The sequence below is a fragment of the Hemitrygon akajei genome, chromosome 4 (assembly GCF_048418815.1).
Source record: "Hemitrygon akajei chromosome 4, sHemAka1.3, whole genome shotgun sequence".
Lineage (NCBI taxonomy): Eukaryota > Metazoa > Chordata > Chondrichthyes > Myliobatiformes > Dasyatidae > Hemitrygon > Hemitrygon akajei.
This window is the reverse complement of record NC_133127.1, coordinates 170,767,335-170,792,360: the sequence shown is the minus strand read 5'-3', so window position 1 is coordinate 170,792,360 and position 25,026 is coordinate 170,767,335. Positions and strand designations below refer to the sequence as shown.

The 25,026-nt window shown below is 39.9% G+C and overlaps 1 protein-coding gene across 4 annotated transcripts in view; it reads left to right on the top strand.

Moving 5' to 3' along the window:
- The window catches only part of tpte (transmembrane phosphatase with tensin homology), an 89,032-nt gene that overhangs the window by 42,064 nt on the left and 21,942 nt on the right, over positions 1-25,026 (top strand). For all 4 annotated transcript variants that reach the window (XM_073043963.1, XM_073043964.1, XM_073043961.1 and 1 more), the window contains 8 exons: positions 2,849-2,912; positions 3,193-3,257; positions 13,556-13,616; positions 14,978-15,059; positions 15,147-15,235; positions 22,743-22,804; positions 22,958-23,038; positions 23,452-23,557. In XM_073043963.1, coding sequence (XP_072900064.1) covers positions 2,849-2,912; positions 3,193-3,257; positions 13,556-13,616; positions 14,978-15,059; positions 15,147-15,235; positions 22,743-22,804; positions 22,958-23,038; positions 23,452-23,557 — 610 coding nt within the window. The remainder of the gene's footprint in view (positions 1-2,848; positions 2,913-3,192; positions 3,258-13,555; positions 13,617-14,977; positions 15,060-15,146; positions 15,236-22,742; positions 22,805-22,957; positions 23,039-23,451; positions 23,558-25,026) is intronic.

Genomic DNA, 25,026 nt, shown 5'->3' with positions numbered 1-25,026 from the left:
ACACCAGAGGTTGGGAATGAACTGGGCTTGATGGAACTGAGGCAGTCCCATTATCTGTTGCACTAGCCTGCTAACCTGAGGGGGACTTGCCTGCTTTGATCTTTTGCGTCAGATCCTGTTCATTCCAATTAAGTACGTGGATGTAATTGGTTTTGTTTGGCTTGCTATTTTTTCCCCTTTCTTCATTGGGAGATTCTGTTTTTATATAATCAAGTCCTTCTTATTCAAAGTGCTTGCTAGTTACTGCTATTTTCAATGATGGAAGTGTGCTTGTTCCTTGAAGTTGGGGACTGTTTAGTGACTGTTCAGTGAGCGAGCAGGTAAGTGGACATGAGGCTAGGTTTAGATCTCCTGGACCAGTTTTCGATAGCCTGGATGGGTCGGAGAGGAATTTTCCAGATTTTTTCTCCTAAATTGGCAACTCGGTTTTTTTTCCCCGGGTGATCACATGGGTTTGGGCGGGATGAATAATAAAATAAAATGGGCGGCATGGTGCCCTGTTGGTTGGCACTGTTGCCTTGTGGGATTCGGTGAAAACTAGAGTTAAGATTGGATCAGCCATGATCTTGTTGAATGGCGGAGCAGGCTTGAGGGGCCGATTGGCCTACTCCTGCTCCTATCTCTTATGTTCTTATGTTTGTTTGAAATGTGAAATCTCTATTTTCCTAAAAATCTCTGATTTCCTCTATAATTTATTGGAGCTTGCTGTACTAAATTTGGGAACATTCGCAGCCCAATAGCTGAGCTATTTGATCTTTCAGAATTTATTCGACTTCTAGTTGACTGATTTTTGATTCCATCATAAAATGAGCATCAAATACTACGTATACCTACCAGCATGAATTGTATACAGTGTAATTTTCATATTCCCTTTTGGTAGTGCAACTTGGAGGCTAAGCTACTGCATTTAAGAGACTAGTGAAAATTGCTCTCTAGATTATCATTTAAGTCTTGCTGAAATTAGTAAATCTAGTGTCTTTAGGAGGCCTGGAGAAATGATTGTATTTGTATTTTTTTTTTAAAGTGGATTTTTCCCCAAATTTTGTATAGTAAGCTCCAATAAATTACTTTTTCATACTTGGAAGGGAATGATGTATTGGAGTGATTGTTTTGTTAGCAATGGCTTACAATTCTTCTTTAAAGAAAACATCATGGGCCAACTGTGCTGTACTAAGTCCTAAAAACACCTTTCAGCTGCTTCATCAGTTGAAGTTCCTTCCATCATAAGGTCAGATGTGGGGATGTTTGTTCCTGATTGCACAGCTTTCAACTTCATTTGCAATCATAAGCAAATGAACCAGCCGGTTTCTGCATGCACCAAGCACTGGACAACATTCAGCCATAGGCTGGTCAGTGTCCAGTGACATTCAAGCCTCAAAGTGGCAGACAATGTCCATCCCTTCCAGCAGACATCTGCCTCAGACGTCGCTGTGTTCACATCTCCTGGTGTCACCATTGTCCAGAAACTCATACACTAGCCACATAAATGGCTGCAAATGCAGGTGAGAGGCTGTGTATCTAAGGGATGACACTGGCCTTTTCACAGGCCTTTCTGCTATCTACTAGGAATAGCTATTCTGCTATCTACTAGGAATATGTGCACATGTTGAGCATATTCCTAGAATACTGTGTACTTGTCTGGTTGAGTATAAAGCCAGCAACTGAAAGTTCAGCACTGTGCTGGAAAAGGCAGCTTGCTTGAATGGCACTGATCAACCATTCATTCCCTCCACCACTGACATGCACGCACTGTATATGCACACAACAGCAAGTTTCTCTCTAAATTGTTCACTGTCCTGACTAGTTGCCTTGAAATCCTGGAGCTCTCTGCACCACCACGATAGGTGCATGTCGTAGGGTAGCTCACCGCCGCCTACTCGGTAATTCTGTGGACAATAGATCTTGGTTCACACACATTGCCGCTGGAACTTGGGTCAGGCACCCTACGTGGACTAAAATAAACAGTCAGCTTTTGGTGCCGAGACCCTTCATCAGGACTGGAAAGGAAGGGGGAGTAAGCCAGAATAAGGAGGTGTGGGGGTGGAAGGAGCACAGCTGGCTGGTTGATGGGTGAAACCAGGTGAGGGGGTTGAAGTGAGAAGCTGGGAGGTGATGGGGTAAAGGGCTGAAGAAATCTAATAGAAGAGAATGGGCCATTGGAGAAAGGGAGCCAGAGGAATTGATGGGTAGGTGAGGAGAAACAGGGTAAAAATAGGGGATAGGAAAAAGGGGGGGGGGGGTAGAAATGACCAGAAGTTAGAAGATAAATCTTAATGTTGTCAGATCCTAAATTAAAAATGCTTTGAGAGGATAAGAGTTCATTGACACAAATACAATTGGGTCGCTCCATTTGTTTCACGAAGAAATTTCCTGACCTGTTGCATCTTCATTGGTGCTATATAATGTTCATGAGCTTTTGTTCCGTATACACTGCCTGCACTTTCCTCAGCTGCTTCTGCATTTCTCCCAGCACTGCTAGTCTGAAATTCGGAAGCATACAGGTCTTTGATCATCATTTCTGTTCCGTCTTGTGAGTTCCCTAACTGCAGGTACAGTGTGTGCTATACAGAGGCCCTCACCCCTAACCCTGATCCAACCGTTCCAGAAAAAGCTAGTGGGCCGATTTCAGTTGAAGCAAAATGTAATTAACATTCAAGTGAAGACTTGCCATAAATCTTGGATTTTAAACAGGGGTTCCCAACCAGAAGTCTACAGACCCCCTCAGTTAATGGTGGGGTCCATGGCATAAAAATAATTGGAACCCCCTGTTTTTAAAGGAAAAGCAATACTAGTAATGTCATTCTATTATCCTGTAAAAGTAGATAGTTGACAGACTTTTTACTTGCAGGTGTCTGAAAATAAAAGGCGCTATCAAAAGGATGGATTTGACTTGGACCTTACTTACATTACTGGTTTGTAAAACTTTTAATATCCCACACTGCAGATGTGGTTAAAGAGTTGGTGGGGGTGGAGGGGAGTTGGCAGGGAAAATCAGTCTTTTACTTTGTTGGTTTGAAACCCAGGAATGAATCTGTCTAATGGGATGAGATGAATTTCCCCAGAGTGAAGCGATGGTGGGTGTGAGATCTGGATTGCAAGCATTGTTTTGTGCTTTGTTTCATGTGGCTGTCTTGGCAGTTACTTGCTGAGTTTTTACAAAGTCCTAATGCTGATCCTGTGTGCTCTTTGCAGATCGAGTTATTGCCATGTCATTTCCTTCCTCTGGGAAGCAGTCATTATACAGAAATCCAATTGAGGTACAGTAAATTAAGCAAATAAAACTGGTTTCTAACATCGGGAAATACGCCCATTCGGTTCGCTGAGTCAGCAAGCTAACATTACTCGTGCTTGTATTTTGATTTTGAATTTGCTGCAGTTTTTTTCTTGCCGGATTGAAGATGCTACAAGGCAGCAATATTAAGTAAAAGCTTAAGAACTGACACACTAATACAGAGCAGCTGGCTCCATTTTGTGTTTGTGGTTAAAAATATTGTGCACAATGTTTTGCAACCTGTTTGTGGTGGGAAAAGTACAAATTATTGGCATGATTATGCTCTAAAAGCCTATTCGGACATTATTTTCATGTTTTCAGTCATGTTAAAATGCTTCCTAACCAATGCAGTTCATCAGTGTAGACGCTGTTGTAATGCACACAACAATACATACGTGCCAAGTGTGTACACAATAAAAGGATTTCCATTAGCAAATCTGAAGATATTTGATTACCAAATATCTCCAGTTAAGTAGGTCTAGTTAGGTTAAGTTCACCACAAACTTTATCAATTTTGCACCAAAAATGTCTTGCTGAAATAATCAGATTGAGGTGGAAAATTTGTTCCGTGCATAGAGCTGGGGAGTTCTTAGTTTTAGGGCTGTGTAAAGGAACTTTTGCTGTGCCTTGAATGAACTATGCAGATTTCATAAACATGAGAAATTCTGCAGAAGTCGGAAACTCAAAGCAACGTGCACAATACTGGAAGAACTCAGCAGGTCAGGCAGCATCAATGAAAATGAATAAACAGTCGATGTTTCCTGCTGAGGCCCTTCATCAGAACTTGGCAGTTTTGATGGTTAAGAGCTTTGAGTACAAATGACCCCATAAAACTGAAATGGAACGTGTATTCAACTGAATTGAACAGTTGCTTGGCACAAAGATACCCTTTGACAGAATCCTTCAGTGTGTGTGGCACCTGAAATCTTCACAGTTATTTAGAACCTTCTCATGCAAGTTGAAGTTGTACATAGTTCACCACAGTAAAAACCCATCACAGTAGGTAATGCGTGTATGGAGCAAGTTGACAGAGTAATCTGTAGAGTTGGGTATAACTACAATGTTGAAAGGGTGTTCTAGGCATGTTCCTAGATAGTAAAGTTTGTGGGATATGGGCCAAATGAAGGAAAGTGGGACTAGCTTGGGCAGGCATCTGGGTTAGCATGGATGAGTTGGGCTGCAGGGCCTGGTTGCATGTAGTGTGACTGGCTCTAAAATCACCACTATTTAAACATGGGTTTAGTTCTTGGAAATTGAAAAGCAGTTTGTATCAATAAATTTCAAGGCTCATAGAGACCAACTCCTTGTTTGGAGGTTGAATGGAGATGAGAAAGAATAGCTGCGGGAATTGGTGGGCATTCTGGCAGGTGTATTCTCCGTTAATCTTAATAAATCAGGAGATATGGTGTCTGCTCATTCACTACTTTAGAATATTTTTGTTATATACATTTTCGAGGGATGTGAATTTCCACCTCAGAATTGCAAAAAGGTACTTTCTCTTCTGCAAGAATGATGCTTTGATAAACAGTAGCTTACAAGAAATTATTACATGTGGGACAGGTTGGGTGAAATCATTTTTCTCAACAATTGGCTGTATCATTAGCTTGGAAGTTAGTCTAGTTGTTTTTTTTTGTTTTGTCAGATCTATCTGCTCAAGACCTCTTTAAAAAGAGGAACTCCCGTTTTTTTTTCAACTCACTTGCTTCAGTTTATCGTCAAATTTGTTTTTCTCTTTACCTGTATTGTGAAGAACTAAATTAGAGTGAACTCAAAAGGATTCACACCAGAATATGCTCGGCCTGCTGCTTGCCAGATACCAGCTTTGTAGAATCTAAAGCAATGAGTTCAACCTTCCTGATGGAAGTGTTATCGAAATTGGTATATTTGCTAATTTCACTTGAACAGAGATTTTTTTTCATTTTGTCTAACCAAAAACTATTTGGATGCTTAAATACAAGTTTCCATCTTCACTTATTTTTAGATGATTTTGAGGTTGAAAATCCTTTTTAATGTTAAAGATTGATTTATGAAGACCAATGTGGCAAAAATATCAAAGGACTGGGTACAGGAGATGGATGTTGTGTTGAAGTTGTACAAGACATTGGTGAGGCCTAATTTGGAGTATTGCGTGCAGATTTGGTCACCTACCTACAGGAAAGACGTAAATAGGATTGAATGATTACAGAGAAAATTTACAAAGAACTTGCTGTGTCTGGAAGACTTGAGTTGCAAGGAAAGATTGAATAGGTCATGACTTTATCCTTTAGAATGGAGAAGAATGAGAGAAGATGGGATAGAGATGCATAAAGTTTTGAGGGGTAAACGCAAGCAGGGTTTTTCCACTGAGGTTGGGTGGGGCTACAAACAAAAGTCACTTTTCCTGCAATGTTGAAAAGTTTAAAGGGAACACGAAGGGAAACTTGACTCAGAGGACCATGAGAGAATGGAAAGAACTGCCAGTTCAAGTGGTGTGTACAAGCTCAAATTCAACATTTAAGTGAAGTTTGGATAGATATTTGGATAGTTGAGGTATGAAGGACTATGGTCCCGCTGCAGGTCGATTGGAGTAGGCTGTTTAATTGGCTTGGCATAGAGTAGATGGGCCAAAGGGCCTGCTTTTGTGCTGTATTTTTCTATGACTCTGTCCTTGACTCGAGCATGTTTGTGGTATGGAAAATTTTATGCTACAACAGCTAAGTGTTTAAGTACTGTAATACACTGGTGTGGTTTGAAGTCTGGTTAATGGGCTGAAAATGGGGAATGGCAACAAACAGGACAAGTTTCAGCTGTGACCAGCAGGGGGGTATTGGGATTGGTGTTCAATGCACGTCAGAGTTGGATGGGATGTTAGTGTTATATATACAAACTGCTATCGGTGAACAGTCTTCTCTGTGTGAAGGCAGAGGGATAGAGGCTAAGTGAATAGCAAAGGGCCTGGTAAATGGATTATTTTGTGGATAAATGAGAAATTGTACAGATCAAGAGAAAAAAATAGAGGAGCTAAAGATGCTGGCATTCAGAGGGATGAGAATCTTGTATCTGAATTGTTGATTAATAGGCAGGCCTATTAAGCAATTTGAAAGCCAGACAATACATTGTCTTGTATTGCAAGAGGATCTGAACACATATTTATACAGACCCTTGCTGAGACTGCATCTTGTAGTTATCTGTTTATATATTAGCTCTCCCAACTTGTTGCAGTAAAGGTTCACTGAACTGTGGCAGAAAGGTTATGAGAAGTAGAAGAAATGCTAGCTGGATTTGAGGTGTTGGTGTTTCCCCTGGGTGGTGTGTCTAGATCAAAAACCCAAAGGGTTTGACCATTTCTGAGAGGACTGTAAAGGCTCCATTGTTGAGTATATTCAGAATGTACACACTTAGATATCAGGGATGTAAGGTTAGTGTATGAATGATGCTGGAGTTAAAGATCTGTTGTGATCTTTGGAATGGTGGAGCTACTGTGAAAGGTCAGATGTGCTTCAATTGTGAGACTAGAGGGCTGAATTGTAAAATTCAGCTCCTACGCCTTATAATTTCACTGGCATCAGAATAAGATGGCTTATTGTCTAAATTGTTGCAGGAAGCAGTGAAACAAGTGTTTGATCTAGAAAAGATCTCTCTCCAGCTGCTGATTTTTGTTGTTGTTGTTATTATTGTCCCTCTAATTTCCTCCTTTCTAGCACCTCCACTCTAAGCTTCCTGAATTGCGCCGTCTCGGAGAACACAAGTTGGTGCAGTGCATGTTTATGAAAAAATTATTGAGATGTACACAAAGCAGTTTTGTATTTTGAAACATGCTGGCAGTGAATGAGGTTGCTGTCTAAACAAAACCTATGCTGGTCATAACTGAGGTCTCAGATTTTGGCATTTCAAAGAAAGGCAAACGAAAGAGCATTCTGCATTTTCTTCAGAAAGGAGCTCAGAGACAGTGGCATTATAAGCGCTGGATAAAAAGCTGAACAAGGTTAAGTTTTTATTGTCGCAATATATGAAAGTACAGTGCCATCCCTACAGCCTATTTCATCCCATCAGGTAGTGCAAAGAAAAAATAATAACAGAACACAGAATAAAGCAATGCAGAGCTGGTGACAATGTGACAATGTGCAGGTCCATCATGAGGTAGATTGAGGTCAAGAGTCCATCTTATTTTTCCAAAGTGACTGTTAAGTAGTCTCATAACAGCAGAATAGGAGCTGTCCTCAAACCTGTTGGTATGTGCTTTCAGACTGTTGTATCTCTCCCTGATGGAAGTGGGGAGAAAAGAGAGCGTCTAGGGGGGGATATGAAGCTGGTCATAACTTTCCAAAGGTTTTGATTTTAAAGATTCGAAGTACATTTGTGCCATTGTTGGAGTAAAATGTATTTCTAAATGGTGATGTTCCAAACATGAATCTGAGATTGATTTGTCTTTGTTTTTACATTGCTCTCCATCTAATTTGCTCACTAGATGGTGCACTTTAGCTGAGTGTCCTCCTGCAGAATATACATTCGGAGGCAGTCAACTTTCCACCATGCAAGATTGTACTATTTTAAAACTTGTGCAGCACCTGTCTCAATTTTTAAAAAATGCAAATGTTAGGCAAAATATCTTGGTACACTCAACTCTACTCCACATTCTTGACCCCACAGCAACACGAAAAGCTGGAGGAACTCAGAATTTCAGGTAGCGTCTGTGGAAATGAATGAACAGTTGATGTTTTAGGTTGAGTCCCTTCTCCTTCAGCACTGGCAAGGAAACGTCAGGATGCCAGAATAAAAAATGAGGGAGGGGAAGGAGGCTAGTTAGAAAGTGGAAGGTGAAGTCAGGTAGGTGGGAAAGGAAAAGGGCTGCAGGAGAAGGAATCTGTTAGAAGGGAGTGGACCATGTTGAGAAGGAAGGTCATTGGGGAGATGATAGACAGGTGAGAAGAGGTAAGAGGCATGAATGGGGAATAAAAGAGGAAAAAAATTACTAGTAGAAATCAACTGTACTGCCAAAGGTTTTCGACCCAAAACGTTGACTATACTTTTTTCCACCTATGCTGTCTGGCTTGCTGAGTTCCTCCAGCATTTTGTGTGTGTTGCTCGGATTTCCAGCATCTGCAGATTTTCTCTTGTTGGTGGCTCATACTATGAGGTTGGGGCTATCTAGATGGAATGTGAGGTGTTGCTTCTCCTCCCTGAGAGTGTCCTCATCGTGGTGGAAGAAGAGGACATGGACCAACGTGTCGGAATGGGAACTGGGACAGGAATTAAAATGATTGTCCACTGGGAAATTGCACTTTTCGTGAAAGGAACAGAGATGGTTGACAAAGCAGTCCCCAGTTTGTGTCAGGTCTCACCAGTGTAGTGGAAGCCACTTTGGAAGTACCAGATATGATAAAAAAGACTCGCAGGTGAGGTGTTGACTCACCTGGAAGGACTGCTTGGGGCCCTGAATGGAGGTGACGAAGGAAGTGAATGAGTAAGTGGTAGCATCTCTGTCTCTTGCAGGGGTGTGTGCCAGGAGAAAGATTAGTGGAAAAGGACAAATGGACAAGGGAATCAGATGGAGCAGTTCCTACAGAGTGGGTGGAGTGGGGAGGTAAAGATGTTTGGTGGTAAAATGACGATGAAGATGGAGGAAATTGTGAAGGATGTGTTGGATGCAGAGACCTGTAGGATGGTAGGTGAGAACAAGTGGAGCTGTACCCCTGTTGTTAGCAAGAAGATAGACATCCACACCTGCCCCAAGAAATGGAGGAGATCTGGTAAGGGTGGCATTGATACTGGAGGAAAGTAAACCCTGCTCTTTGAAGAAGGGCATCTTTAATGTCCTGGAAAGGAAAGCCACATCCTGGAAATAGATGTGGTTGAGGTGAAGGTCCTAATAAAAGGGAATAGGAGACAGGGTGAGCTGTGGGAATCAGTAGGTTTATAAAAAGATGGAGGTGAATAGTTTGTCTCCAGAGATGGGCAGATCGAGAAAGGGGAGAGAGGTGCCCAAAACAGAATTAAAAGTAATGGTGGAAGTTGGAGACAAAGTTGATGAGCTCATCATGGATGTATGAAGCAGTGTTAATGCTGTCATCAATATAGTACAGAAGAATTAGGGGGCACTTGTGGTGAACTACATATACCTGTCTGGACTGCTCCTGTGGCTCCTCCCACAGACCTCTGTATAAAGGCGATTGAGGCCTGAACCTGGCCTCATTCTCCAGGATGTAGTGTTGTTCATTCTTCCAGTCAATAAAAGCCGATATCTCGCTTCTTACGTCTCAGAGTGAGTTATTGATGGTGCATCAGCACTACCAGGGAAGGCTTGGAACGTGGACTGTTCTATGTAGCCAGTGAAAAGGCAGGCATAGCTGCAGCCCGTTCGGATGCCCACAGCTACCCCTCAAGTCTGGGGTAAGTAGGGGGAGCCGAAGCAATTGAAGGTGAGGACCAGTTGTGCCAGACAGAGGGTGGTGGTGGTGGTGGAGGGGAACTGGTTGAGTCTGTTGAGAAAAAAGCAGAGAGCCTTAAGGCTTTATTGTGTATATACGTAGGCCTTCGTTAGTCTTGATAGACCATGGATTTGCACCTTTGAAAGTTTCCAGGGCACAAGCCTGGGCAAGGTTTTTTTTTAAATGTAAGACCGGCAGTTACGCAAGCTGCAAGTCTCCCCTCTCCATGCCACCAATGTTGTCCAAGGGAAGGGCCTTAGGACCCATACAGCTTGGCACTGGTGTCGTCACAGAGCAATGGGTGGTTAAGTGCCTTGCTCAAGGACACACACGCAGCCTCAGCCAAGGCTCGAACTAGTGACCTTCAGATCACTAGACCGACGTCTTAACCACTTGGCCTCCCGCCAACACTAAGGCTTTATTAATGGGTAATAGAACTGTATAGGGACTGGACGTCCATGGTGAAACTGAGGCAGTCAGGGCCAAGGAATTGAAAGTTATTGAACAGATTGAAAGCCCACTCTGTACAGCTGCTTGCTCAGTGATCCTGTTTTCTCGAAATTAGGAATGAGCTTGTTTGCTCTGTTTTTCTTTAAGCTCTGTTCATGAATAAACTCATCACCATTCATCATGCCATCAACAAATCCATGCAGGTAATGCATATCAAAAAATATTAATCTCTTAGCTACTCAATGACAATATTTTTGACATTTGACCAGCAATTTAATAGATGCAATCATATCTTGACCAGTTCAGTTAATACCTCCTATCACCTCCATTTGAAATTTTGCTGCCATCGAGGACTAAATGGTTTCTTGTTCCTGCCCCTTAATACTCTGTTGTTTTTTTTTTGGCCACTGTTCACTGTAAACTCCTGGGTGCCTTGTAGCAAACGAGAGTTTATTTCAATAGATCTTTCCAGTTTTGTACCAAGATTGAAGATCCACAGTGGGGAAATGAACACAATCACCTGAAAGTTCCTTTCTGGGGATCATATACCACCGGCACCTTGTACAGGGCAAACTCCCTTTGCCTCAGGTTCCTTGTGTGACATACTAAAAATAGTGAAGACTCGTGGAGATGTCCCAGAACAGTCTATGGATGGGCATGAAGAGCAATTTGATGATTTTACTTGCACAACAAAAATGTTATTGCATCTAACTTGGATGTGCTTTGTGACATAAACCACACCTATTTAAAATTATTCTGTTAACACACGAGTTGCACCCTTTGTGGTGTGAACGGTAGAGTGCTGCTTTCATGATTGTGGTACTTATGTAACCTGCGACCCTCCCAGAAGCAGATTCGGGTTCAGATACAATCCACCAACTCGAAGGAAGTGGCTTAAAGATTTACTGAAGTGGTCACAAATTTAGCACTTGTGTCGTTGAAATCATTGCTACAAAAACAGTTTTGTGGTTTATTGAGTCACATTGTCATCCAAGAAATCAATTGTTTTTAACAAATTAATCAGTCTAAGTTTAAATGATCATCTTTAATTTGTAATGGGTGTGAACGTTTAGGTTCAGGATCAGCAATAAATCAGTTATTCAACACTGGAATATTTTAAGGCAATTTTACTTCTCTTGTATCCTGTTTTAACAGTTGGGATCATTGCATACCTGCATATTGTAGCAAAGTAACATGCTTAACATGTGTTGCTTGGATTTTAAATTCTACTTGCTCTGTTAATGTTGATTTAGTAGCTTACCATCCTCTCCAGGAAGTAGTTCCTGAAGAAATTTTGGTAACTTCTGAGCTCCATTTTTTCCACGTCACATTTTATTTCCACTTGCTCTGTTGTCTAAAATAAAAGCAGAAAATGTTGGAAATGTTCAGCATGTCTGTTGAAAGAGCAACTGTTTAAGATTTCAGGTTAGTGACTCTTCAGAATTCTTATAAAGGCTGATAGATACTGCCTTAACCTGTGGAAATATTCCCTCCAATTTTTCATTTTGCCAATGACTGTCCCATTCTCTAGATGGGTTATGATGTTTGAGTTCAGGTTTTGTGATATCCCATTAAGGTGGATGTATTAAGTGAAGCCTGTTTGGCTGTTGGCCCATTTTGTATATGAAATGTTCACTAGGATAGAACAAAGTCAAAATGTTAACTTTTCTAGTATGACTGGCCAATAAGCATGAGATCCAGCTGCGTACCCCCTATTTTTTTTTTGATTTGACATTCCTATTTTAAGAATGTCCAAAGCCTATCCTCGATTTCTCAAGAAAATTTGTGGACCTTTGCAAATTTTTGGAATTTAAATCGAGGTAGATCATTTTGCTCCAGATAAATGGAGTATTTATTTTCTATGTTTGTAAACCACATCAGATTGGAAGGTAGGGTGTCTGTTGGTAATTCCTCCCAACTGTCTTGAAGAGGGATTTCTTTTAAAGTTGTGAAATGTTTTAACTGACCTTTAAGTGGTTATCTGTGGTATAAGCAACTTCACGTGCTTTATCATTTTTTAAAAACATGGCACAATTTGTCATTGGGTTTTCAATGAACTTGAACAAAGGATGTGACTGAAATTTCATACTAAATGAAGTGTAAAATCAGTTACTATTTTCTTCACCTCAGGTTGTTATTATTTTCTAAAAGTGTTTAAACTTGTTTGACAGGTTTGAATTATGTGTTAGACTCCTGGGAAATTAAAATCCAAGTTTTTAATTTTTTTGAGAACTGGATTGATGTTTCACCAAATAAATGGCTGTGATATTTATCACACTATCACAGATTTATTCTTGCATCCTAACTTTATAAGTTTTAATTTATTAAACAGTAGACCAGGTCTCTGATATTTTATCCTTGCATGTATTTCAATGCTTCTGCTGGATTAGAACTTTTCCAGATAATGCGGATAGAAGTCACCTTTGTTCATTTTGTAGGTGTTGTGCACATTGTCTCCCTCTGCTGGTTGATCCTCAGCACTGACTCATTGTTATTTTTCCACTGCTGAGCACCGCCCTATAACTGAATGCAAAATTAAGCTGACAGCTCCATTGTCAGAAATGCTATTAGAACAGTATTCTATGAAAGCCAGTTTGCTTGTTAGATGTAAAATATGAGATGGTATTTTCACTATTTTCAGACAGTGGGAAGTTTTTTTTCTGTATATCCCAGGAGGCATAAAAGGCAAAATAATGCTAATATTGGGAATCTGAGATCAAAATTGAAAATGCTGGATGTACTTGGTGGAGAAGGAGTTGATGTTTCCAGTCAATTCCTCTTGTCATTTTTGACCATGTTGCTGCAAAACCAGTAGTTTTTTTTATTGTTTCTCATAATCTGTACAAAATGGATCTTGTGATTATAAAGGTGATTAGAATGTGGAGAAAACCTATTGGCTACAATGGAAGACAACTCTTCCGTGCCCTCCAACTCCCAATCCGACACTGGCTCACTTTTCTCAACTGGTACTAATATATATAGCAAATCTGCTTGTGATCATGGCCATTACACATTTTGGTTCTTCCAAGAAACTAACAGCACATGAAAATTTATTTTTGGCTTCCATGTAGAATTAAAACACATTAGTTTCCACATGTAATACAGTCATGGCAATTGTGACCATTTATAAATATACCGGTAATTGATTTTTTAATCTTTCTGTAAATTGCTTGTTACAGTCTTGTTGACTGAGGGGAAAAATGCTTAATGAATGGAATATTATTTTAGGTGTTACCTATATGAAATTACTTTGACATTTCATTATTTCAATATATTATTCAGTATTTTATGATATTACATTTGTTCTGTATATACTGACTTGATCGTGTTCCTCATTAATTCCAACAGCGATGTGTGAGAGAGAGAGATATCTCAGATACTGTAGATATGTGATTTAATTGAGGTCACTAATTGTATCTGTTTACAGGAAGTTGCAAGATTTTTTGATACCAAGCACAAAGATCACTACAAAGTCTATAACCTCTGCAGTGAGTATGTTTATTTTTAAGTGAGATATTTGGAAAATGTGAATCCAACATTGTAGAGTGACAGAGGCAAAGAAGTGTGGATTGTTTTAAATGTGAACATTTTTAAATTCTAAATGATAGCTGGGAAAATCAACCTAGTTTTTCATGTGCTGATATTAAAAAAATCTGTAATGTTTGGAGATTGAACTTAATGGTATGAAACAAACACATTTCATAAGTTGTGTACAATTGACTAATTACTATTTTGATCGACTTGTCCATTCACCCAAGCTGATCTGGATAGTCCTTCTATAAGTGTTCATATGTTGGAAGAAAAATTCAAAGTTTTGCTTTAGGCCTTTTTAAATTTAAGTTGTGACAAGATGGAACACTGGAAACCCAAGGCATCATGACCATTTGTGATTATAGTGGATGTGCTTGGGTAATTGACTCTCAGACTTCTATGTAAATACATTACATGCCCTCTAGCATAGAAGAGGACAAGCAGCAATGTTTTGGCAACATGTACCTTCACATCTCCTCATAAGTAATACATTTTAACTATAAAATATTGGTATTGCTTGATCACTCAGTTAATCTTGTAGACCTTCATCCTTATCACTCGAGAGAGCCTAGTCAGATTAATATCTCCAGTATTCTTGATAGGGGTGAATATTGCCATGTTGTAAACTGAATCTGCGACAAACATGGCCTTGACGGTGTCACCCGCATCCTGAGAGCAAATATTTTTAAACAAAATAGTATGAACAATGAGCTGATTTGCTACTACTAAGCAATGAAGGGTCAATTTAGGATTGCACTGTGTTGTCAGGATGAAATGTTTAGTATAATCATCTCTGGTTTGATCACAAATAAAATAAACACACAGTAAACAGAATTACAGTCAAAACTCCTGGATGTTATAACAAAATGGGATATTTATAGTTTAACTTTGTCGCCATGTCACTGTATCTTGGGTTTAAGTGCACTTGAGGATTCCAGTTCCTTATGTTTGTAAAAACATGCAAATAAGCTGACTTTATACTGTTGTGGTCCCTAAACTGCATGCGAGTTACATCAGCTGAAATTCCTGACTGACTCCTGATATAAAGGGGATTCATCTGAGTAATGTGACTGAAAATTACATGAGGCTCACTAAAGCTTTTCATGAGTTGCTTTTTCAGTAATGAGCATTAATAATGGGATGCCATCTTGATTAATTGCCTAGTCTTAATGATTTTATTCAAATCATTTGACTACTTCAGCTAATTTTCTTCATAAATGTAGAATAAAAAAATAAAGCTGATCCACCTATAGAAGGTTAATACCAGTTGATCTCGTAACTTTCAGACTTGATTGTAACTGACCTGTTTCTGTGACAGGTGAAAAAGGCTACAACCCACGATTCTTCCATTACAGAGTAGAGAGAGTTTTCATTGATGACCACAATGTACCCGCTCTGGAGTAAGTTTAATTTTGTCTCTAAGGTGAATGAACAACCTTGCATTGCTGTCTAGTACAAAATTTAAAAGTTGTAATGTTTTATATCAGGGACATGCTGAAATTTACAGCTAATGTTCGGGATTGGATGGCAGCTGATGAGAAAAATGTTATAGCAATTCATTGCAAAGGTGGTAAAGGTAGGAGACTTTCTGGTTTTGACATTTCATACCATTTTACTGAAGGTTATCAAATTCAAAAGTTAATGGATTAATCTCAAATTTAAAACAGAATAGACTCTAGTCTGATTAATTTCTGTACATTGTGCTTCCTTTATAACTTGGGAGGGGATGTTTGGATTTGTATGGCGAGGATCACATCAGCTTCCGTTGTTTCTTCAGGTAACTTGGGAGATGTCCAGCTCTGCTACTAGACTTGACTGAAACACTACATATTTTGGAAATAATCAGAAAATAAAATGATGAAAACACTTGGCAAAGAGAAACGGCCAGCCCTTCAGATCTGGGTGGAAAACAGAGACACAAGTTGGTTCTCAGTAGGGGAAGGAATGTTGAGGACAAAAGGGATGTCTGTAATAGGATGAGTCAAAATGACTTGATGGAGACAGTTATCAGCATAGTTAATCACGCAGGACAAAAAAATCTGTGTCAACATGATGTGACAATGGCAAATGCTGGGAAATCTTAGCAGGACATCAGTGTTTTAAGTTCAAATTTAATTGTCATTCAAACATGCATGAATACCCATAGATACAGCCAAATGAAACAGTGTTCCTACGAGAACAAGCTGCAAAACACAGTACCAGCAGTCATGCGCAGTACAAGGCACATATAAGACGGTAATAAAATATAGTCCCACTAAAAAATAGTTCAAGTCCATGAATGTTGCAGTAGAACATAATACATATTGTCTGTACAAAGAGTAACCGTTAAGTTAGCTTGACCTGTTTAGTTTTTAAGCTTTTTCTATTTGTTTCAGATTTCTACCAACTGCAGATTTCTACCAACTGCAAAAATAAAACTAATTTTTTTAAAATTAAATTTTAATTTACTTTGTTAAAATAATAATTGGATAGATGTGGACTGGTTGGTGATAGCATGGCTTTGTGCAAGGTAGGTCATGTCTAATCAGTCTTGTAGTTTTTCAAGGAACTTACCTGGGAAGTTGATGAAGGCAAGGCAGTGGACTTCAGCAAGGCATTTGACAAAGTCTCACATGGGAAGCTGGTGAAGAAAGTTCAGTCGCTCGACATTCAAGATAAGGTAGTAAATTGGATGAGACCTTGGCTTTGTGGCAAAAGCCAGGAAGTGGTAGTAGATGGTTGCCTCTCTGAATGGAGGTCTGTGACTAGTGGAGTGCCATGGGGACTGTGCTGGGTTGGCTGTTGTCTGATGCCTATATCAATGATTTCGATGATAACTGGTTAAATGGATCAGCAAATTTGCAAATGATACCAAGATTTTTGTGTGTGTGTGTGTGTGTGTGTGTGTGTGTGTGTGTGTGTGTGTGTGTGTGTGTGTGTGTGTGTGTGTGTGTGTGTGTGTGTGTGTGTGTGTGTGTGTGTGTGTGTGTGTGTGTGTGTGTGTGTGTGTGGCTATCGTAGCTCACAGAGGGATCTGGACCAGCTGAGAAATGGCAGATAGAATTTAACACAGAGAAGTGTGAGGTGTAGCACTTTAGGAGGATCAACCAGGGTAGATCTTGCACAGTGTGGTAGGGCACTAAGGAGTGTGATAGATCAGTGGGACTTGGGAATACAGGTCCATAATTCATTGAAAGTGGTGTCATGTGTAGATAGGGTTGTCAAGAAAGCACACTGGCTTTCATAAAGGAGTTGGAATGTTGTGTTGAAGTTGTATACGATGTTGGTGATGCCTAATTTGGAGTATTGTGTGCAGTTTTGGTCACAGAAAAGTTGTAAATAAGACTGAAATAGTGAAGAGAAAATTTACAAAGATATTGCCAGAACTGGAGGATCTGAGTTGTAAGGAAAGATTGAATAGGTTAAACTTTATTCCCTGGAATATAGAAGATTGAGGGGAGATTTGAAAGAGGTATACAAAATTGAGTTTTATAGATGGGGTAAATGTAAGCAGACTTTTTCCACTGAAGTTAGATGCATCTTCAACTAGAGGTCATGGATTAAGGGTGAAAGGTGAAATGTTTAAGGGGAACATGAAGGAAAAGTTAACTCAGGGCAGTGTATGGAACAAGCCAGTGCAATTGGTGAATACCTCTTGAAATGTTTAAGAGAAGCCTGGAGAGGTACATGGATGGGAGGGGTATGGAGGGCTACGGTCTTGGTGCAGGTCAATGCGAATAGGTGCTTTAAATAGTTCTGCATGGACTAGATGGGCTGAAGGGCCCTTTTCTATGACTGTAGTTTTCTATGACTCTAAGCCCACTTTGAAAACTACATGAGGCTTGCAATTATGGGCATTTCACCTCTGCAAACATACTGACATTTTGGTGAAATCATACTTTATGAAAATATAAAGAAAACTCTGCAGATTGTAGAAATCTGAAATAGGAACTAAAAATCTAGAAACATTCAGCAGTTCAAACTTCACCTATATATGGTATATGTAATGTGTGTATATATTTTTAAAAAATTAACATTTCAGATCAAAGACCTTTCATCAGGAGTGGTGTCCAGCTGTGATCTTCAAACTGGTTTTATGGAAGTTTGGTTCACTTTGTCTATTAATGTATTTTTAACAAAATAGTGTGGATTAGGTTTTTCTACCTTGTATGTTTATTCACAAATGATAATACCAATTGAAATAAATCTGGTCAGAGCAAAGGTGAGAGAGTAAAGGCCTAGGAATAACAGTGAGGGCATTGTTTTTGGTACTTGGAACAAGATGCTAGAATTTGAAGAGTACCAAGATGAATGTTTTTAAACAAAGAATGTGCCAGCTTTTTAGCCTGAGAAGAGAATGAGAGGGAAGATGAACAATGTTTAAAATGTGGAAATGTCAGTAGCCTACCCGAAATCAGTGTGGTGTGTGTGTGTCAGTTGAATTTTATTTCTTGAAGTGTTGAGTTGTAAGTGTGTGATTGGAAAAAGTTTACTTTGGGGAGGGGAGTTTGCAGAGTGGTAATGTTACTTGAAAGATTAATAGCTGAGATTTGAATGTTGCTTTAAAAAATGAGTTTCTGTGCAGGATCTGTTGACGATGTATAATTAAAGTGAAATGTATTGGTTAGAACTTCAAATTTCTCAAGTGCCGGTTCCAAATTTCCTGGGTGGGCACCTATACGACAATTTTCAACATGCCTCCAAAAATAAATCAAAAGAAGTGAACAGAATAGTTGTGGAATGATGTTTTTTCAGTTCAGATAACTGAAAGCAAGGTCTTTGCTAGAGCAAACACGAGGAAATCTGCAGATGCTGGAAATTCAAACAACAACACACACAAAATGCTGGTAGAACACAGCAGGCTAGGCAGCATCTATAAGGAGAAACGATGTCGACGTTTCGGGCCGAGACTCTTCGCCTTTGCTAGAGATGCAGTTGATTTGATAATTCTGCAGGATGAGCACTTGAATCTTAATCTCATTAAGGTGCATTTCAATATACTTTAAACAATGCACTTAGACTACTATAATGGAACCAATACTTTATACAATGGCTATTTCTGGATGCCCAAATCCTTTTGTCAATTAAGTTTTTTGGGGTGCTATTCGATAATTACGGGAGGTAGTTTGAGTGGAAGGTTCAGCAAATGGTGCTGCTGTTATTGGTACAATGTTTTAGACCCAGCCAAGAACCTAGCTGGAATTTCAACTGTTGCACATGATGCTAAATCGAAGTGTCCTCCCATTACAATGAAACCTCAATCTAGATTTGTTAAGGCTCAGAAGTAGGGCCTGACCATGTTGCATGCACTAATAGACGATTGAAAGGCCTAGATAGAGTAGATGTGGAGAGGGAGTTTCTCATAGTGGGGGGGGGGGGGGGTGGGAGGAGTCTAGGACCAGAGGGTACAGCTTCAGAATAGAAGGACATCCCTTTAGAACAGAGATGAGTAGGAATTTCTTTAGTTAGAGCGAGGTGAATCGCTGGAATTCATCGCTACAGGCGGCTGTGGAGGCCAAGTTATTGGCTATATTTTAAGTGGAGGTTAACAGATTTTTGATTAGTGTCAAAAGTTATGGGAGAAGGCAAGAGAATGGGGTTGAGGGGATAATTAGGCATGATGGAATGGTGGGACAAGATTGATGGGCTGAATGATCTAACTCTTGGTCTTATTGCAGGACACCTGTGTCATGATCCAAGGGTTATTCTATTTATTTCTATTCATTTGCCTTTTGAACTGTAAAGATTTGAAACCTTTGCTGTATCGTGTCTTGTGTTCAAACTACACTCCAGAAACTTGAAGATGCAGTTTAAGTTGTGTGTTCAGAGCAGTAGTGTAATGAAAAGATATGAAGTGAAAAGAATGCTGTTCTGGATAGCCTTGGAATAGTTTATAGGGCTGATCAGCACTTGCATTGCTATGATGTTTGAGCAGGATGGGTGGGATGGCTATCAAAGTCATGCTGGCTGACGTAACTCAATGCAACTTAACAGAAAAGACAACTCTTGCAGAATCAGCTAGTAGTATTCATAGTAAAACATGTTGGAACTAATTTGGAAAATGTGTAACTTGGGTGGTTGATAGTTGGGTTGAGTTGTTTTCTGAACTTGACAATTCGTTTGCAAACATTTCATCACCATAAGAGGAGACATCATTAGTGCGCTGTTAATTGTGGCTTGTCCTCCGAATGCTTGGCCTTTAAATACTTCTCAGGCAGCTGATTGGTCTTCATTTTGGAAACTCAGTTGTGATGTGGGAAGGAAATCTCATCATTGATTGGTGGTGTGGCAAACTTTGTGTGTTGTGGTCTGGAGTTTTGCCTGCATTGGCTCATAAGCAGGATCAAGATCAACATGTTTATTTTTCCAGAATTGTTTGCAGAAAACCACGCTTCTAGGAATTCCCTTGGATGCTGGGTGTTTGAGTTCACAAGAACAAAGTGAGCTATTGGATAAGACCGGTGCAGGGACTGCAGCAAATACTACGTCAGCCATACTGGGAGAAAACTATCCACAAGGATCCATGAACCTTAACTGGCTGTAAAACGGCACGACCAACTCTCCCTAGTCTCTACCCATGAAGACCAAGAGGGGCACAAATTTATCTGGGCATCAGTGAAAGCCACGGTGCAAGTAAGCACACACCACGCAGAGAATTCTTAGAAGCGTGGCTTTCAATGAAAGAAAAACACGTGCCCCTCGATCCCATTTGTCAATGCAGGTAAAATTCCAAACCACAATACACAAAGTTCACCACGCTCTCAATCAACAGCGAGATTTCCTTCCCACATCACAATAGTAATCATTTTGGAAAATCAAATCAGCTGATAAGTATATAAAGGCCAAGCATTTGGAGGATTCATCACCATTAACGGCACACTGATGTCTCCTCATATGGTGATGATACATAGGCAAGTACATTGCCAAGACCAGTGAAATATTGGTTAGAGCTGCAAATAAAAATTGCCTTCAATGCCACTTAAACTTAGACTGGTGAGTTGTTGGTGGTATAGACTTGAAAAAGAAATGAGTATTCAAACCTTTCAGGTTTCAAGCAGCTTGGAGCATAATGCAATTTAGACAAGCGTCAGATGCAAGAAAAGCTTTCCTCGACTTCTTCCAAAAAAAATGAAGTGGCAAGATAGCAGTTACTAATGTGTAATTCTGTAAATTTCCAAACTCCTTTTGTTGCAATCAGGAGCAGCATTCTACTCTGATTCTGGATTGAGGTAAATTTCCAAAAGGAAAACCTAATGTCATGGTATTAGCACATTTCAACAGTGTAGTTAAATAAAATATTTGTTCACCTATTAATGATTCACCAGTGACTTCAAAAGCCAAATGCTCTGTAAGAAGAGTTCAGTGCTCTGCAGTTTATATTGGATTTCTAATCTGACTTTTAACTAGCGGAGTATCATTGCCAAAACACACTTTTGTGCATTAATGAGGGATATAATTTGGTTTCTTTCATCACAAGGTTCAGCAGCATTATGAAGAGGTTGTGGGGGAAGAACATGAATGAGGAGATGATGTGGTTTTACTTAATTTTGACTTTTCTGCTCTTCTTTCTGAAACCTGATTTGTACATTGACATAAAAATTCTTCTATTTATTCAATCTTCTGTATTTGCCTTCTGACTTCTACCACCTGAGACTGCTTTACAGCTATACACAAAGATCAGAAATTGGGTCGGGTAGTGAAGGAAAATATCTGTTGCATGGAAACAGGATGTTGATGCTCAGCAGGTAGAGCAGAATCAGTGGCAAAGCACAGCGTGTGACAAGTCATCTAGCATTGTCATGACCTGGGTTAATTGACCCAGAAAGCTCATGAAACCTCTTCTGGTGCTTGACACAAACTTTGTCTGTGTAGGGGTAAAAAGTGTCATTGTTGTATGTCTTCTGATGTTGAGTGGTCAATGGAAGTTGAGGTAGGTCTACTCGGAAACCCTCTAACAACAAATGTTCGTTGTCACTGTGTTGTGAAGTCTGTTTTGTAGCAGCAATACAAGCAAGACAAAGTTTCTGTAAGCTACAGAAAATCAGGTAGAGTTCAGGTAATTCATAAATCTGATGGCAGAGGAGAAGAAGCTGTTCCTAAAATTGAGCCTCCTCACCAGTGAGGAAGAGGGCATGCTCTAGATGGTGAGGGTCCGTTATGGATGCTGCATCATTGAGACACCACCTTTTTGAAGATGTCCTTGATGATAGGGAGGGTTGCGCCTATGGAGCTGGCTGGGTCTACAACTCTCTGCAGCTGCTTTTAATCTTGTGCTTTCGAGCCTCCATAATGGGCGGTGATGCCACCAGTCAGGATGCTCTCCACATTTGTTAGCGTCTCTGTGACATACCAAACATCCTCAAACTCCGAATAAGTTCTAGCTGCTGGTGGGCTGCCTTTGTGACTGCTTCCAGGAAAGATCCACTAAGATGCTGACACCCAGGAACTTGAAGCTGCTCACCCTTTCCATGACTGACCCTTCAATGAGGACTGTGTTTTATCATAAAAAGATAAAATTGGTAAAGAGGGTGTTTATTTCAAACCCATTGGCAGAAGGACATTGTTAGGGGTTAAATTTCATTTCCCTACATGAGATTATTCTTGCACCTTAATGTACTTTGGGATATTGGTGTTAAAGTGCAATCCGTGCTCCCAGATCTCATTAACATTCAGAAACTAACATGTAAACGAGCCATTTGGAAACTTGATGCAAATAACCACTTTGATATTCTTATCTGGAATTTCAATATTTTTAGGGCTCTGGAAAATGATGATGACAAATCATTAATCTGGAACTTTGATGTTTGTCCCACTCATGGGGAAGAAACAAGATGCTTTTTGGTTACTGGTGGGGTGATAACCTATGGAGAGAAAATGGGCAGTCAAGGCTTGAACTTGGAATCTTTAGCTTCCTTTTGGATCACATTAATCCATTAACTCGTAGCTTGTGAGTGTAGGGCTACTTCAACTCATGTTTAAACTTTTGGTTGTCATTCTTGCTCTGAGCCACGATGACTGGGAAGGTCAGGTTTGGTTGCTGGTGTTAAAGTATATTTCAGGATGTCTCCATGTGTAAGGTTACCTTTACCTTTTGCTTTTTTTAGGCAGGACAGGAACAATGGTCTGTACATGGTTGATTGACAGTGATCAATTTGAGAATGCAAAGGTAAACGTTTTTCAATATGGCAATTCACACTTTGGTCATGACTTGATTTTAAATATTGTAAAGAGAATTTCAATCTGCTTTAAAGTTTGTATCTAAGCTGTGAAGACTGGAATCTTGTAGTTATAATTTTGTGGATTTTTTTTTAACTTGCAGGAAAGTTTGGATTACTTTGGTGAGAGAAGAACTGATACAAGTGTCAGCTCAAAATTCCAGGGTGTGGAAACTCCATCCCAGGTAACGTATTCTTGTTCTACTGTGCCAACTTTCAGGGAGGGTTTGAGTTTGATTTCACTCCCAGTGCATTAGAGAACCTAGTATTTTACAATGAGCTTTCAATATGCTAACAATCCAAATTAACTATTTTAATTTCCTACCTTGTTTCTTGAATCCTACCATGTAGTCAATTGTTTGTATTGCTCCCAAATATTAAATTTACTTACACAAAAGTTTACCCTGATTGTAACACTAAATGATTTGTACACAAGAAAAAAAATCTGTATTTGGGTCTCTCAAATTTGCACGTTATTGATATAAATTCAATTTTTATATTGGAGTGATGTTGAGTGTTTTCTGATGAAAAGGGGAATTTTACTTTGTCCCGCAACTAGAAGTGGTATCCCTGAATTTTTTTTAATTCTTCCTTATAGAGCAGATATGTTGGCTATTATGAAGTAATGAAAAATGAGTACAAACGACAGCCCCCACCTCCAAAGAAACTAAAAATGAAAAGCATCAGAATTTATTCAATTCATGGTAAGCCTTTTGAATATTGCAAGTCTGGTTTAGTGACCTTTAAAGCTAAAGATACAGGTTTGGAAGTTGAACATATCCGGGAGTTTCTGATATTTAAATATATATATTTATATTAAATAAATAAAAGTTAGCCTTAACTCTCATCAGGTATTATTCTTTATATATAACTAAATTCTATTGCTTGTAATGATGTTAAAAGTTTTGTGCTTCATTTGAGAACTTTGTTTTTTAATATCAGAAGTGTACTGTTTGGTGGAACTGAACAGTGATGTACACCTGATAGATAATGAACAATGTAAGAACCCAAAGGTAGCTCAGGTAGAATGAAAAGCATCCGATTCCTCTCATCACACAAAAGCAAGTTGAAGTTTGTCATCGACAAGAAAACGGAACAACGTTTGTCTGGTCCTCAGTGCACCCACACAACACTTATCGCACATTAACTTGTTTATTGTATAATATTTTGGTTTAAGTACAATTCAAAATACGTGTAATAAAGCCCAGGTAAACAGCTCTCTATCCTAGCAACAAGACCTTGGTGGTGGCAGGGTGTTCATTAGCTTCACAGCCTGACAGAAGCTGATATCTAGTCTGGCAATCTTAGTCCTGATGCTTCTGTTCTTCTTTGGTTGTCCATCGGAATCTGATGACGACGACCACCCCCTTAACGGTGAGATCTTTGATGACAATACAGTCCTATCCTGGACCCACAAGTTCTATTGCAGGTGGGACATGTATATGTGCTAGTGGTGGTAGTGATGGCAACCATGGCTGCATTTCTCCTGGCTCTCTTCTGCTGTCTTCTGGTTGTTCTTTCCATCTCCAGAATACGAACCCCGTCCCTACTCAGCTGTCGCCAAGTGTTACTGTCAGCAGCAACATCCTCCAGGTCCTTGGGTCTGATCTTGCACTTCCTTAAAGCATTCTTCATCTGATCCACCCTACCTGTCTTCACTGTTGGTGATGAAAAGCTGTCAATAGTGCCATCTTTCACATATCTGGGGAGCATTCTCTCTGAGGATAGCGACATTGACGACAACATCCAGAGCCGCATTAAATAGGCATCAGCTGCCTTTAGGAGATTTCGGCATAGAGTCTTTCAGAACAGGAGCCTTCGTCCCTCCACAAAGGTCGCTGTATACCAAGTGATCTGTGTCACCACCCTGTGAAGCTTGTGTAAACTACAGCTGTCACATCAAGCCCTTGGAGCGCTTCCACATAAGCTGCCTTCAGCGCATCCTGGGAATTACTTGTCGTGAGCGGGTGCCTCACACTGAAATACTTGTAAAGACCAACTGCAGGAGTATTGAGGCCCTGATCACCCAGCATCAGTTGCAGTGGCTGGGGCATGTGATAATGATGCCCCCATGTTGGCTACCCCGCAGAGTGTTATACAGCCAGCTACATCATGGTTGACACTCAGCTGGAGAGCCGGAGATGCGCTATAAGGATGCTTCTGTACCTCCTTC